General features: G+C 46.6%; 1 protein-coding gene across 1 annotated transcript in view; it reads right to left on the reverse strand.

The window, feature by feature from the left end:
* Positions 1–17329, reverse strand: part of IFT122 (intraflagellar transport 122) — a 74370-nt gene that overhangs the window by 14697 nt on the left and 42344 nt on the right. The window contains 5 exon segments of the mRNA XM_040491909.1: positions 1394–1565; positions 4320–4486; positions 8516–8677; positions 12067–12120; positions 16075–16215. Coding sequence (XP_040347843.1) covers positions 1394–1565; positions 4320–4486; positions 8516–8677; positions 12067–12120; positions 16075–16215 — 696 coding nt within the window.

Here is a 17329-nt window from a genome sequence, read left to right on the forward strand (position 1 = left end):
TCTATCTATCTATCTATCTATCTATCTATCTATCTATCTATCTATCTATGTAGGCTTCAGACCCAGCACAGAGCCCAATGCAGGGCTTGAACTCATGACCCAAAGGTTAAGACCTGAGCTGAGATCAAGAGTCGGACACTTAACCGAATGGTGCCCCTATTAATTTTTTTTCTAAGTAATCTCTGAACCCTACATGGGGTTCAAACTCACAACCCCAAGATCAGTAGTCACAAGCTCTGTGGACCAAACCAGCCCGGTGCCCCAGGACTTAATGGTTCTAAAATGCTGTAATATATGCTGCTAAAGAAATCTCCTAATAAATTTATCTTGAGAAGCCATTGTTGCCTGTCCTTGGCCCCACCTCTTCTCATCAGTAACCTTGTCACCTCAACAAATGGAGCCATTCATAAGGCAGACGAGAGTCAGATAACTTTACTCAGGAAAGGTCTTGCTATGGCTCTGTAAACTAGACCTCAGTGGGTGGGTGCATGGGTGGGTGGGGTACAGCCAGGACCATAGGTGCAGCCTCCGATCCTCTTGGGAATGAATTTCAATCCAGGGAACAGGTAGCCAGTGAGCTAGAGAGTGGGAGTCAAGCCACAGAGTGGGCAGCACATCAGCTGCTACTGCCAGCCCGGCCCTAGCCATCTTTCCTACTGGCCCGGCTAATTCTTCACACCCACCCCTCATGCCAGAGATGTCCAGGTTAGGAAAGAGCGGAGGAGGAGCTGCCCATGAAAAAGCTCTGGCAGCTTGCACATGGCATTTTCTGTCAAAAGGCACACAGCAGGTTTTGAATGTTACACATGTGTCAGAGATCCATCAGTATGTGGCGTTGGTCAAAAGCAGTTCAGACCAACAGCAGACAGTGAGGGCTGTTAACTCTCATGTCCACAGTGTGTACTACAGGGCTGGCACAAAGCCAGCAATGCATAAAGATTTTCTGAAATGAGGCGTCTGGGTGGCTCAGTCAGTTAAGCTCCCGACTTTGGCTCAGATCATGATCTCAGACTTCATGGGTTCAAGTTCCACCTCGGGCTCTATGCTGACAGCTCAGAGCCTGGAGCCTGCTTCAGATTCTGAGTCTCCCTTTCTCTCTGCCCCTCCCTTGCTCAAGCTCGCTCTCTCTCTCTCTCTCTCTCAAAAATAAACATTAAAAAATTAAAAAAAAGAAGATTTTCTGAATGAATGACTGAATGAGCAAATAAATGGAAAGCTCATACTGAAAGGGCCTCTAAGACATTCTGGCTCAGAAAATTCAAGGCTTAGTCTCCTGATTGCCAGGCCAATGTTCATTCCCATGATGAGGGGCAGCTGCTCCCTATACAAACCCCAAAAAACTGGCTATGGTCAGGTGGGGCCCCCTGACCCATTACGCAGGCTCTACCCTCACCTCGTCCCAGCGCTGGGTCTCCACATGCAGCTGAACCAAGGACTTCAGGTCGCCAATCTTCAGATAGGTCTCAGCAGCATAGCCAGGGTTATCCAGCTTCTTGAAGTAATGAGCGCACATCAGCAGGGGCTCCCGCTCAGCCTTGTCCAGCTTACGGGCAATGTCAATTAACCTGGAGAGATGAAAGCACAGGGAGAAGATGGACTCCTGTAAAAGGAGCCTGATCGAAGGAAGCAGCATTAGCTTTTGGGTCTTCTTGAGGGTGAGCTGCATGTTGACTCATGTTGATGTCCCCAGTGATCAATATGGTGCCATGGCCCCTGGTGTCTGATGGGTGGTTATTAAATGAGTGAATACATAATCCAGAAACGTTGCCCAGTGACTGGGAGAAGTCACCTGCTAAAGGACACCATTCTCCCCAACCTTGTGTGCCTTTCACAGAGTCACTATCTATACAGCAGGATCTGGGGATAGAAACAAACATCTACTAATCACCTACTGGTACCAGGCATAGTGCCATGAGCTTTCCCATGTGTGATCTCATTGAATCTTCACCGCCCTAAGAAGTGGTACTATAATTCTCATTTTACAGATGAGATTAAAAGCTACGTGGAAGATGAAGCAGGGTGCTCAAGACTCTGAAGCCATGAAGTGGGAGAATGTTCTTTCTACCACCTTTTCAGGAATTCTCCTAGGAAAGTAGAGGCAGAGGCATGAGAATTCTTCAGCTGATAGGACCTCAAAGGAAGAGGCATGTGTGGGGCTCTGGAAGAAAGGCCCCCAGGAAATCTTGGCTGTGCCTCTCTTGCTGGCCAAGGTGCTGACCACAGGTGAGGGGACACAGGGACCACCGGCCACCACTTCTTCCCAGTGGTAACTGCACTTCCCCCCCACCCCCTCCCGCCGCCACTACTCATGGGGCAGGAAGGCTGGATGGAATGTGCTTGTTCTTTCTGGTCAGGCGGGATTTGGAGTAAAACCAGCTCTCTCAGAGGAAAGGGGTTCTACCCAGCTTTCTCTTTGTGAGAAAAGAAGGGGAAGCAGCTGTAACAGATCCCTGTCTCATAGACAGGCAAGCTCAGGGAGGCCTGTCAATCTGTACTTAGAATAATAATGGCATCTAAAAATAACAGTTCTCAGTGGAGAAAGGTGGCACAGCCAACCCCTAAGAGGCCCCCAGCCCCACCCATCAAACCAAATGTCCCTGGAGAAGAGGCACCTTTTACAGCCAGACCTGGAAAAAGAGGGAACATGCTTAAATATCTCTTTCCCGAACTAGTTAGGTATCTCCAGGGTAACCTGATACATGTCAGTTGCAAACGAAAGTGACATGAAAAACCAGAGGGGAGAGCAGGGCCACAAATCTTCCTGGCTTTCTCCTGTAACATTCCTTCTGTGAAAAGAATAATTTGGGGGGCAAGATCTGTTGCCTCTGTCTCCAAGAAACTGTATTCTTGCACAAGAGAAAGATGGGATGGTAGGTCATCCACCAAAGTCCCTTTGTGAGGGGCAGACATGCAAACTACATGGTGGAGTTCAAGGAGGTGACATAATCATTAACCAGCCCTCTCCTTCCTCAGGTCCTGCCTAGGCCACTACTGGACCACAATGTGGCTTTCAGAATAACCAAAAGCCTTTAGGGCTCAGACTGAGCCACCCTCAGGAGCCACTCCCTCACCTGTTCTTTGCCAGATATGGCAATGTGCACCTGTACACACATACACACGCACACACACACACACACACGAGTGTGAAGCCTACTTCCCCTGACTGAGGGAGAAGAAAGCCATCCCCTGGAGGTCTGATGCTCTAAGATTCTCAAGACTGAATCCATCCTCTCTCTGGGTGGCCTCACCCCACTCTCACTCCTCTTCTGTTTTCTACCTTGCAAAATGGCATTACTGACCATCAGGCCCAGAGTTCAGAATCGGTCTTCAACTCCCTTGCCGGACCAGCCTCAAGTCCACATCCAGCTGGGTCCTGTCAGCTGTGGCTCCTCCACGTCTCTTTCATTCCTGCAGCCACCTTACTTCTCTCTGGTAACTAACTGCACTGGCCATTTGTCTGGCCTGCCTCCCTCTCATTTTCCCTCCATTCTACACCCACTGCCTGAGTGAGCTTCCAGCAGCACAGCCATGACCAGGGTTCTTACTCCTACTGACAAATCTCAATGCCTCAGCTTAGCGCCTGAGGCCCTCCCGAGGTGGCCAGCCCAGATCCCCCTGCCTGCAGCCAGTTGTCTATCACCCTCTTGCCCCCACTTGTGTATTCCAATCTCAGCTGACTCCTGGTTTGTGATGTTCTTTTGGCCTCATACCCTTCGCCTTCCTACCACCTCCACCTCTTAAAATTTATCAAGGCCCTTCATGCAAAGACCACCTCCTAGGAGAAGATGGCCACAGTTCTTCCCCTGAGAATTCATGTCTCCTTCCCTGATGTGCTTAGATCTGTTCTTGTTATTTTTTAGTTCCTACCATTACACATGTTAGGAGCACTGAAATCAGCCAGGTCAGTTTGAAGCCCAGCTCCACTGTTTGCCAGCTGTTTTGCCTCACATGATCACTTGGTCCTTGAGCCTTGGTTTCCTCATGGAAACACCACAGCTTTGGGTACGGGAGAGAATCAAATGCCTGCAAGATACTGCAGTGCCTGACTCCTAGGGAGGCTCAGCCAATGGCAGCTCTAATGCCTGGGTATCTCCCCCTACTTTTCCCCCACCCCCGACCCTTTCCCCAGGGACTCACTAAGCTCCTCAAAGGCAGTGCCTGCCTTGTTCAATCTCTGTGTCTCCCCCAAACCCAGTCACTATAACATTTGGATTGTATATTTAGAGAAACACTATTTTTTCCCTTGTCAGTCAAAACCAAGAGCTGACATGACATGACATGCTGCCAAATGCTTCTTGGGGCAGGGACTGAAAACCCACGTGTCAACCCAGCCATGGTCGCCGCTGATCTCTATGGCCTTGACATGCTCTCCCGCTGAGATGTACATCTCCACCGCAGCTTTAGGCTCGTTGATATTTCTAGCCCAGTCAGCCTGTTTGGTGATTAGCATCTTTGTTTCTTTGGGGTCTCCAGATTCAAGGAAATCCTGAGGAAGCACAACAAACAAAAACACTCCGGATTAGAACTTCCTGCTGCCAGCATTACGTCAGGCTGCCGAAAGCTGGAGCAAGGAAGGGCTCTGTTTGGCTGAAGTAGGCAATCAGGATGCAGGCATGAGCCCATCCCTGCATGGCTGACTAGGAGGGGGGCGGGGGCAGTCCCAGGTGTCAGGGAGGAGTGCTCACAGGCTGCTCCACAGGTGCTCCTTGGGGGTACCGGAACAGTGTCAAGGACCGTAGCCCTCCATGTTTCCTGCCCCTCCCACTAACAGACATTTGTCTTTCAGTTAAACAAGACTTTCCAGACTCTCTCGAGTACTATACACAAACTCTGCAGTGCTGGGGTTTTGTGATCAGGTAGCTCTGTCTCTTTCTCATATAGAGTTGGCTATTTGTGTGACTATTCCTATATGTGACTCCACAACCTGGTTGCCTAATTTCAAATATTCAGATCTAGGATCTTTATTCAGGTAATAGGGATGATACCATGTGCCTCAGAGTGAGGCTAAGGACGTAGTCCCATAAACTTAAATGGACAAAATGATGTACAGAGTTCTAGGGGAGCCCGCCCTCTCCTCAACTACCATACCACACTGGAGTACTGTTTCCATCTGTTTTCTGATTCTGTTCACACTCTGTTGCCTGAACTTAGGGTATCATCCCATTGGCTTTTTCCTCAGTTACGTGGCTAGGGCAGAGAACACTCTGTTCTGGATATCAGGTCTGTAGGGAGAGGGACAGCAGGAGGCCATGGTAGGGTGGGGTCGGGGAAGAGGCCTAGAGAGAACCCAGGAAGGAAGAGATGTCCTTCCACCACAACAGGAGGCCTCTGAAGCTCTATGCCCAGCTTCCCTGGGTTGGCCCTGGAATGCATGAGAAACGGCCTCAGAAAATCACCTCTTTTCAGGATATAGCTACCCCAAATATATGCGTGGGAGTTTGCCATAGTTGAGAAGCTTTGGTGCTGACATTTTTAAAGGTGGGGCTTTTCAAAAAGGGAAATTAAAAGCGCTTAGAAGCAGATCTGCATTACTAGTAAGAAGCGGTTTGTCTTAGGAATAATGTACCCTGCAGAGAGTGCGCTGTGTCAACCTCATAAAGTATAAAAAAAGCACTCCTTTTCCCATGATTAGCACTCATTTGTCAGGGAAGTACAGTCAATGTATGCTAAAAACCCACTGGAACAATTAGCTCTCCTTTTTTTCCATTTGCTTTCAGGGTAATTGTGTAGCCCCTAAAATAATACATTAGATTGGCCTAAGACAACCAACTGTTGTAAGGGGAGGAAAGGGCATCATTTACTCTGATGCTGGAAATCCAATAAAATACAGGCCCATCTTGCTGGCATCTGGTCTCTCTGGAGTTCACACAGAGAAAGAAACTTGGAAACAATCACTGACTATCTGAAGATGCCTAGTTTGGGCCGTTACACACACAGCCTTTACAATGCATACCCTTTATGCCAGTGCAAAGTCAGAAACTCTGCTAACCTGGTTGGTTAGATGAAGTTAGCAACTGGAGAAAACAGGCATCCTAAGAGAACAGAAATATCCTTCAAAGTGAGTGCTCAGTGGACTCAGGGCGACTACAGTGAGAAGGGTCAGAGGCCACGAGCAAGCCATAAATTTGGATCATCAACAAGGAGACCAGCCAGGCACACAGCTCACATGCTTGAAGCAGCCACCTCTAGCCCAACAGCCCAGCTCCAGGAGCTCTGACATAAGTGAAGCTGAGTCGAAATGGTTCCTTCAAGGCCCAGCAAACTCAGTTTTCAAAGGTTCTTTGGTTCCATGAAGCTAATTTACATGTTATCTGGGGCCATGGCAAAGACTGTGTCCTGGAGTGGACAGAAAGAGACTGTGCTGAGTGATGAATGAGACTAAACAGTGTTCTCATGCTTGGTGATTTTGATAAGGACATACTATATAAGAGTTAAGAGCATTATAATTCCCTTTATCACCATATAAACATGTCACTTATCCGGAAAGCATACAATTTATTTGTACGTGGGAATGTAATTTAAAAATTTTCCAAAAACCAGATTGAATCTTGGGAAGCAATTTTCAAGTAAACAAAAACATGCCATGTTAATAAGCACTGTATTCCGCCCCCCCTCCAACATAATGTGTACATACACATTTCCTCAAAGTCAGACTACTGGGGGGTGGGGATTGAAACAGAACCAACTTACTTGGAATTGCGATCAAACACTAAAACCAAAACAACCCCCAGAATATTTACCTTCATAGAGAGGCAGACCAGATGGAGTGTTTAAGTGGGCTGCATTTCTGGATGGGAGACTGTGGTGCCAAAGCCCAGCCGAGGTGTGAGGAGGGGCCTCAGCACAGGGCAAGGAGTGGGGCTGGCCGGGGAGAGGCCTAAAGAACAGCCAGTCTGTGCTCATGCTAGGCTCCTCATATGTTCCCAGCCTTTCTATAGTTTGGTCTTTACAAAGGGATTCCTCATACATTATTTTGTGCAATTCTGAGAACTGAGCTGAGTTGTAGCTATGTTAACCTCTGAGAAGAAAATGAAGGCTCAACGAAGTGAAGAGGCTTTCCCCAGGTCACCCAGAGGAAGGACTAGGACTTTCTCCAGCTCTGCAGATGCCAAGGCGAGCACCAGGGCTGCTGACTAGGAGGTTTCAGAGGTTCCAGGAGAGGCTGCTGGCTCTGAAGAACAACCACACCCCATTGTTCCTAATGCCTAAATTCCACTCCTAGGCATTTAATCCTTTAGTTAAGGTTTTGTCCTCAGGTTATGTTGTTATCCCTAGAAAATGATGCACTGATTTAGCTGTTCTCAGTACGAATGCGGTGTTCAATCATATGTACATGGTGGGAGTATAAGGAAAGGGTAAAAGAGTGGAAGAGGGCAAAGTGGGGGAACCTCAAGCACTCCGATCTGATGGATGGAGTAAAGGGAGCACCAAGGTGAAGAGACAGGCTGGGACCCAGGTGCTCATTCAGATATTGATGACCAGAATCCCCTGAGCCACATCCTAGTGACTGAGATGCAACCTTCAGCCCCAGGATCTCACAGGTGGAAGATAAAAGAGCATAGCCATCTTTGGGAACAGCAAAGGAGGAAAAAAATGGGGAGGATTTTCCATCTTGAACTTGTGAGCTAGATAATTACCATTAATAGCCACTAATTGGTTGTAGCTGATGACTCACTTAATAACATTCTAAAGTGTCTTTTGACAGTACCAGGAAAGGCAGGTTAACAAAAGCATCTCTGCGGAAGGAAGAGCCTCATTGCTCGATGCACCCAAGGCTCTTTTCACCTTGCATTAGGCTGAACTACAAATGTCTTGATGGCCTGGCCTCCCCAGTGGGACTCGTTCTCACACAAACCATCAGGAGCCTGCTCTGAGAAGACCCCTGTCATGTACCCAGACCGACTGGAGACTAACCAAAACAGAGGATCTACAAACGCAAGAGGAAATCACCACCATCACCCTTACAGATACATCCTTGGGGTGACAGGAGGCACACTGTACTGGAGGGCAGGGACTCTGTCATGGTGTCTACAAGGCCTAGTGCGAAGCCTGGTAGCAATCTGAGAGCAGACACTTAGGAAACCTTGGCTGAAGTGAACCATATCGTCCTGTATGAAAATGGTAGAACCAGCTCATGTCTGAGGATGTGGGTTCTCGGTGGCTTCTACAACAGTTTAAGAGAATTTGTGGGAGAAAGACCTGAAACCCTGAACCCTGAACACTTAATGAAGGGACATGTTGGTTCAGACTCACAGTCCAGCCAGCTCTGGGACTGACAAAGGTTTCAACTGTCATACTCTTGTCCCTTTGATGTCAGCCTGAAAGGTCAGTTTTAGGTCAGCCTGAACCAGTGGTCATTGATGGTTCCTTTGCCAATTTGCCCAAACCCTTTCTAATAAGGCAGTTGCTATTTTCCATCTATAACATATCTTAGGGTAAACGACTTGGGCACCACGGTGGCAGAACACTGGTGGGTTCCACACGGCAGCTTGGGCCCAGGATGTGGCTGGATTACCTTGGCATACTCAAACATGCGAAGGTCGGTATACATTTCGAGTGCGAGGTTCTCGTGCCCACTCCTCTTGTACAGTTTGGCAGCTTCGTGGAACTTCCCTTGGTAGGAAAACACATCTGCCAGAAACAGGTCATTGTTGGTCTCTCCCCGCTTCTTCCTCTCCTGGAAAAATTAGAAGCACAGGAAATAGCCTCTGCAGCCATGGCAGGAAGCAGCCTTTACAAAGGTTAGATGTTGCTATTTCAAGTTAAGCCCCTGGGCTTTTCTATTGGAACCTCCACTTGGCTCCCGGGCTGTTGTGTCTCTCCCCTAGGTTTCTGGTGGGAATGCTTGACAACAAAAGCAGATTTTTCCCCCAGATGAGTGAAGATCAAAAGTAATTCAAACTTTTGTTTGTTTAATGGAAATTCCTCAGGGCTGCTTTCTTGTATAATCTTCCAAGGAAACAACTGGCTAGTTAGGATGGTGTGTATTACCCACTCTTTGGTGGCCCCCAAGCTCTCAGGATCTCCCAAGTCCTCAGGCCTGGTTTGGCTGAGCTGTGACTCATGATGATGCAGACAAGGAGAAAGCTTATGGTCTCTTCACAAGAAGGAGACAACAAAATGGGATAATGAGTCTTAATATGTCCCTGTCTCTAAAGAGAAGGCAAGTAATGCCACATGCTGAGCATCTGCTAGGTGCTGACAGGACCCACAGGTAAGTGGTACCACTGAGAGAAGCTGAGATTCAGAAGAGGAGCAGGTCAGGGTCATAGAGAACTGGCATTTGGACTCAGTCTGTCTGACTCCAGATGCTCTTTGTACTACATAATACCACCTTCAGAAACATGTGACAGTCCCCAACAACATACCTGCACAGGCACACACACAGACCAGCAGCACTGAGGATGAAGAGAATAACCGACATATTCCTTCCTCTGGTGTTAGGGAACATTCATTAGTCTACAGCTCAAGTATTTGTAAACACTCCATAGCACCCAAAGTCTCATCCCCAGCAGTTTCCTTTTGCTTGTTTTCTAGCAAGTGTATCACAGTGGGGGAAGATGAGACATTGAATCAAACTCCCAGACAAGCTGGTGAAAGTTTTAACAGCTGGAGGCAACATGCATGCTTCCCCACTGACAGAAATAATTTTTAAAAACCAAAAAAAAAAAAAAAAAAAACAAAAAAAACCCAAAAAAAAACCAAACAAAAACCCACACCCAAAATTGAAAAATAAATTCAGCTAAACTATGTGTAGTTTAGGCTAATTAATCAAATAAACTAACTACTAACTGTATGGAGTGAATCAAAATCTTGCAGTAAGATTAAAAAAAATAGGTCTTAGTAGGCATGGAATTTAGGCCTAGGCCACAGAATATCACCATGATCAATAAAAAATGATTTACATCTATTCCGTATGTACGTAGCCATATGGGCAGATTCTCTTCCTCCTGTTATCAGTATAGTTACATCTCCCCTATCCCAAAGGAGCCTAGCATGGAACTCAGTTCTCTGGAAAGATGCCGAATGCCCAGAAGCAAGCTACTAAGGCTTCAGAGCAGCCCAAATGGCTCAACGCTTGAAGGCAATTTACTCTTTTTCAAGAGGCAATTCTTTTTTTTTTTTTTTTAAGAGGCAATTCTTACAAGTTTAACCAACTGCCCAGCTCCTCATAGCACACTAGAAGAAGCAGTAAGACATGATAAATGGCAAGAGGTGGTCCTCACAGACGTCAGTTACCTTTGCATAAAGAACATATTCCATGGTTTCATGTTAAGGCCTCTAGATCCAGACCAGTGGATTCCCAAACGCCAGCCCCTATAGTAAGCAGTACTGGGAATTTCAAGTAGATGGCTCTGAACAAACCCTTCACCATGCAGGTAAGTAAGCTCCTTAAGACAGTGCTGGGGTGGGGGTTATAGAGGCGGTGCATCAGAAGCAACTTAGATGGCAGCAGGAACTCAGGTAAAGATAGCGTGAAGGGCACCTGGGTGGCTCAGTTGGTTGAGCGTCTGACTTCAGCTCAGGTCATGATCTCACAGTTCGTGGGCTCAAGTCCCGCATAGGGCTCTGTGCTGACAGTTTACTCAGAGCCTAGATTCTGCTTCAGATTCTGTGTCTCCTTCTCACTCTCTGCCCCTCCCCCATTCGTGCACTGTCTCACTCTGTCTCTCAAAAATAAATACATGTAGAAAAAAAAAAGAAAAAAAAAGGTAGCTTGAGCTTGGGAATTAGAACTGGCTTTGAATTTCAACCAAGCTTTTGCCTCTGGACCCTTGGGGATGTGGCATAGAATTTCTGAGCCTTAGTTTCATTATTTATCAAACAGGGATAAGAACAATATCTGCTTCGTTAAGTCACCGTGAGGATTTAAAATGCAGCTGACCCTTGAGCAACAGGGGTGTTAAGGGCACTGACCCCCTCGCAGCTGAAAACTGAGGTATAATTTTTGACTCTCCAAATTTTAACTACTAATAGCAGTTAAATAGTCTCCTGTTGACTGGATGCCTTACTCACAACATAAATAGTTAATTAACACATACTTTATAGGTTGCATGTATTATATACCATATTCTTATGGCAAAGTAAGCTAGAGAAAAGAAAATGTCATTAAGAAAATCATAAGGAAAATACGTTAACAGTTAGTGTACTATATTTACTGAAAAGAAAATCCACATATAAGTGAACCCATGCAGTTCAAACCCATGTTGTTCAAGGCTCAGCTGTAGTATACACATTGATCGTGCATGGGGCCCAGAGCAGGCACTCAACAAGTGGCAACTATCATTAGGCTTAACAGTCTGTGAGCTCCCACAGGCCTCTCTTCCACTCAGCTCTTTGCCCACTGGGCTCAACACAAGGCTTGGCCCACGACAGGTGTTTATTATGCTGAACTGAATCACAAGGACAAGACATTTGCTGATTTCCTCACTACTTCCATATGGGAATTCAAATGTATCTCACATTCCCCTAGCCTCACAATAAATCTGTTCAGGAGAAAAAATATGTACGCCTCTTTACAGACAGTCACAGGAATTAAGAGTATTGTCTACTGCTACCCAGCAAATGGAACCCATAGAACAAGCCTTTTTTGCCCACCCCACTACACATGGCTCCCTCCCCAGGTCCCATTGCTGTGGATGGGGCGTAGCTCATGTGCGTTTGGAAAATGACTCCTGTACTGGCACATTGTTGAGCCCTACAGGATGGTAACCACCTAACAACCACTACAAGGATGAAAACCAGTTACTAAGAACCTATTTAATCCTCCTAGCAACCCTGGGAAAACAGCCCATTTCACAGATAGAAAACAAAGCTCAGAGAGATTAGGAACCCACCTGCCTTACCCCACTACCAAGTGACAAGTGGCATTCCTTGCTCCCATGTGCTGTCTCCCTGCCCCCACAGTATTCTGTTCCCCCAGGCCAAAGCTGTGGCCCAAATGCCCAGACACCAGTAGGCTCTATTTGTGTGCCCTTAACGCTCTCGCCTGCTAGAATAGCTCCCTATAAGCCATTGACTGCGAGTCTGTGCTTTCTTGAGAAGGAAGAACATTTTGTCATTTACCTCAATGCTGTTGATGAGCTCTAAATATCGGAGGTCTTGTACTCTGGTGAAGGCCTACAGGGGAAGAGATAAAAGAATGAAATCAACTGCCCTCTGGGCTTCAAAAGTGGGTGACTGGCTGGGGGTGGGAAGTCAAGCGTTAGAAAGTGAGCCAGTAACGAGGGAAAAGAAGCAAGCATTGATTAATCGCCATGTGTTCAGGAGGGTTATACCACCCAGTGAGGCACGGCTTTATCCCTGGGATTAGTCCACACAAAGAACAGCAAAGAAGTCTCGGTTGCATCAATCACTTTGGGATTAGTTAAAACAAAACTATGATACTGCAGTCTGTGATGGTGCCTGCCTGGAGAAATCTCTATGCAAAAGAAAAGAACAGGGCAGTCTGATACTCAGGCAGTGGCATTGGAGTGGAGTGGGGAAGGTGTACTGACTAAAGAGACACTGCTACGCATCTAGATGACTGGGACGGAAAGTGGGAGACAGCTAAGCTTACCAACTGTGCATAAACACAGGGCACCCAAAGCCCACAGTACTGACACAGAGGAGGGGGGGGGGTGAGAGGAGAAAGTTAAGAAGGAATAAAAATGGTTTCTAGACAGGAGGGGGACGTTAGGGAATAAATCACTCCAAGTTCCTGGAAGGCAAACTCTTATGTAAATCCTAAAAGTGTAGCTCTTGCCTTCCACTCACAGTAAACCCAGAGACTTTAACCCATAGGTTGCTAGAAGTTTCTAGGCAGCCTTCCTCAGGAAGATTGGTGTTAGGTAATTTTTTTTTTCTGCCTTCTGATTCTGCAAGGGGTTTAGAGAGGAACCTGACCCATCATGTCAGGCTGATCTTCAGGTGGCTTTGCTGTCAACATTTCTACCCAGGTGTGCTGCTTTACACTGTCCCATTTGAAATGGACTGAGATACACCTAGATAAGACAGCAGGTCCAGGAGTCCTTTGAATATGAAATGCGGAAGAAACACCCTGACCACTTGCAACCTCTACTTTGCTGCATGGCCCCCTCCATCCTAAAAAGACTTGGGGAAATGATCAAGTCATCTGGCCTCTGGTTGCCTCGCAGATGACCACAATGTGACTTCATCTTTTCATCCTGCAGGGCTACGCATCCTATCAGGGACTGAGGATCCAGAGGTGAATGTGATCTGTACCCCTCCCCATTTCACTGGTCCATACTCTAAAAGGAGAGGCAAGCAGATTAAACAGATCATCAAATCTCTGTGAGCTAGGAGCTATACAAGCATGAACTAGATACTCTAGAGAAAACAGATTCACTGTCTGAGCATGGGCAGTGGCAGGAGGCAGGATTAAGAAGAGTATCACAGAGTAGGAACCTGGCAAATGGGTATTCCTGAAGAGGAATTCTTTGAAAGGGTAAAGTAGGCATCACATGAGCAAAGGAGCACCAAGAGTTCTTGTGTTCCTCACTGGAGATCTTATAAGCTCTCTTCTGGATCAGGGCTTCCTTAAAACCATAGGAAAGGGGAAAACCTGGAATGTCCACAAAGGGGCAGAGAGGAAAGAGGGAGCATTCCAGGTCTCAGTCCTAGCTCTGAGACTTTCCAGCTGGGGGCCCCTGAACTTCTTTCTTGCCTCTAGGCTCCCAAGTCTGCCTTATGGAAAGGGGCAAACTAGCGATGTCTTCTCCAAGGTCTTTCTAGCTCTGCTCTGCTAGGATTCTAGGATTTGCCACCTTGAGAAATCTGCTTCAGAGTTCCTTCGACCCTGACACATACTATAGAGTCAGGGGTGCCCTGGTCTGAGTGGTCAGAGTCACAAGGCCCGTGAATAACCTCAGAAGAGGGAAGGAAGCATGGGAACCGGGAAGCATCTGCAGTTCTGCTCAAGGCAGCAGTCCCGGTGCTAAACAGCTCTCCTCTGCCATCTAGTGAGGACACTACTTTATCTCCCGCACCACCCTCCACCTCCTGTTTGCTTGAGTCAGTTGGCAAAGCAGAAAAAGAAAGGCTGGGGATTCGGGATTTGGATAAAATGGCCAAGCTCAAGTCTATGGTCAAAATCTTGTGGCTTTAATAATTTCAATTTCCAGGAAGTGTTTGGGGAATACAAGCTTGGGGTTAGTGTTAAACAAATGATGGTTCATTCCAGCTTTGTTTTGATCCATTTAAACATTTGCTGAGCACCTAACCCCATGCTAGGCAGTGTTGGCTGAACTAAAATGAGGTAGGTGTTTAGTTCTTGGGTATGAGGAGATGACAATCTATAAGTAAGACTTTAAATTTCATTCCAGGCTAGGGGGACTTGGATGGCTCATTCAGTTAAGTGTCCAACTTCAGCCATAATTAAGGTCACAATCTCCTGGTTCATGAGTTCAGGCTCATGTGCTAACAGCTGAGAGCCTAGAGCCTGGAGCCTGCTTCAGGCTCTATTCTGTCTCCCTTTCTCTCTGCCCCTCCCCCGCTTACGCTCTGTCTCTCTCTCTCAAAAATAAACAAACATTTAAAAAAATTTAAATTTAATTCCAGGCTGAAAACAAAACATAGTCTAGGAATACTTTGTTATTCTTCATCCCTCCTGGTATTTTGGCAGGGACGTTTTTTGGGGGGGGGGAGGGGGAGGGGGGGAGGGGGGACAGGAGAAGGAAGCTCCCTCCATAAGAATGTTTCCTCCTGCCTCTGAATTCTTAAAGCCCTCCTCTATTACCAGTTTTCTGACACTCAGTAGATCTAAAAACATAACATAATTAAATAACAGCAATTTTACTTATTTTAATAACAGCTAGCATTTGTATAACCATTGCTAGTTCTAGAAGCCCTTTTACAATGTGGTAGGTAAGCCTAAGGACCCTGTGTCAGGAGGGCAGGGCAGCTAGTGCATTCACCATCCCCACTGCAGACATGGGAGGATGGACACAGGGCCATCCAGTCTATATATAGCAGAGCTGGTATCTGGCCTCAGATCCTCTCTCCTTTCATGCCTAGAAGTCTGGACCCAACACAGGGCAAGCATCACATATTCCTGTAATTCCTTCCCTGAATGCTCAGTAATATGGACAAAGGAGTATTTGATTAATTGGCTATGGGAAGATAAAGAGGTAAGGGAGGAGTAGGGGAAAGGGAGTTGAAGGCCATTCCTTCTCCCCACATCAGGTTCCAGATGAAAACCCAATTCAGACAGAGCTGGGCTTTTTCTGATGTGTAGAAAGGGGTCAAATGTTGTCAGCCAGTTTCTGTAGCTTTAATATACTGGCCAGTAAATGACACCATGAATCAAGGCCATGAAGGTATGTGGGGAGTAACACTGCTGTCAGAATCAGAGAGCTTGACCATCTCCTCACCATACCTAGTAGAGTACCATGAAAAATAGCATTGTGTAATTAATGGCTAATACCAATAAGTATTACACCAATAACAAAACACCAATAATAAAAACTACCTTTGGGGCTCAGTCGGTTGAGCATCCAACTCTTAATTTCAGCTCAGATCATCATCCCAGGGTCATGGGATCAAGCCCTGCATTGGGCTCCATGCTGGGTGTGGGGCCTGCTTAAGATATTCTCATTCTCTCTCTCCCTCTCTCTCTCTCTCTCTCTCCCCCCCCCTCTGCCCCTCCCCCACTCATCTGTGCTCTAAAATTAAAAAAAAAATTTTTTTTAAAGCTACCCTTTAGTATGTCCCTATTATTGTGCTAGGCTTTCAGCTAGGTGCTTTACATAAATGATAGCTAATAAGAGTGACAGCTAGAATCTATCCGATATTTCTCCTATATCTGGCCTTACAGACATTATCACATTAGACCCTTTGAACTTTATGAGGATGAAGCCAATCACCACCCTATTTTTAGAAATAAACAACCTTAGAAACGAGTTACTTGCCCAGACTCAGTTAGGAGACAGCTGAGCTGAGATCTGAACACAGGTCAGCCTATCTCCAGAGCTCTCTACTGTATGCATCTGCCTCTCCATATGTTACCTGGACTCACTTTTGCCTCAAGGGACCCTCCAAGGGTCAGATTCTAGCTCATGCTGACTAGATGCTTACCTTCTTTGCTGTTTCAAACTCTAATCCTTCTAAAGCTTCCATGGCCAGCTCACGCCAATCAGTGTCTGTCACACCCAAGCAAGCAATCTGGTAGGCTTCTTTGAACATTTTCCTATCCAGGTACTGGTACATTGGAGCAGACTGCAGGATTTCATCAAAAAGAAAGAAGACTGAGAGCAATGGAAAGAATCAGATTCATACAAAGCCTGACTCCAGATGTGTGCACTGACTTAATTACAAATGCCTATAGAGGAATACTATAAGGAGTAATCAGTACCCTTCTCACCCCAAATGCCTTCCATTTGTCACTCCTTTTCATAGCCAAATAATTGTGTTCAGCAGCACAAACTTCCTGCTTATCCTTCCCTCTACCACTAGCTTTCCCCACCTCCAGGTCTGTTTTACCACAAGGTATCACCCTCATCTAGAATGCCCTTGTTCCTCTTTATCCACTGGAAAGTACCTATTTGGCTTTGAGGGTCCTGTTAAAATGTCACCTCTTCTGGAAAGTCTTTGCTGACCCCTCAAGGAAAGGAGTCTGAGCTTTCTCTGCCCTTTATCCAGAAGTCAGTTGTGTTATAATGACAAGCCCCTCTCCTCCACAAGTCTGGGGACAACCCCTGAAGGCACTGGTGGGCTTGTACTCACCTCCCCCAGCAGACCTTCTGTCTCTGTTTGGTGGAGGAAGGAACAACGTTACTGTGAGGAAGGGGTCTGAGGTGGTCTCTTACAAAGAGGGCCGAGAAACCAGCTTACCCAAGAAAGGTAAGTGATTTGTTCCAGGTTACCTGGGAAGGCTGGGAACCTTCCTGCCATCCCTCCTCCCAGACGGGGCTGCCTCACTGTGATACCTGTGAATGGTTCCTAATAATTTCTCTTCTTAGGTTTATACATTGCTTTTGCATCTGTCCCAACAGGTCTGTGTTGCAGGTTATTATCACTCTCTGATTACAGTCTGAGGACACATAAGTGGCACAAGGAAAACACAAGGAAGAGCACTTTCCTGGCTCTTGGATGTGGGGTACATGAATATGTGTGCACACAAGAACAAGTCTGAGCTGGATCTGGCGTCCTGAATAAGAAGGCCCTGCCCTTGTTTTAAGCCAGTGTGCTGAAGGGAACTGAATCTCTCTAGGGCAGTAGAGATCAATCAGCCAGTACCTCATGCTAATGGTTCTCAAATGTGGAGCTGAAGTGCTGTTTTCTCCATTTGGGGCCTTTATCTTTGTACTTTCCTGTCTCATTTTTTAGCTTC

This window comes from Herpailurus yagouaroundi, unplaced genomic scaffold (genome assembly GCF_014898765.1).
Source record: "Herpailurus yagouaroundi ecotype Mexico unplaced genomic scaffold, PumYag 183, whole genome shotgun sequence".
Lineage (NCBI taxonomy): Eukaryota > Metazoa > Chordata > Mammalia > Carnivora > Felidae > Herpailurus > Herpailurus yagouaroundi.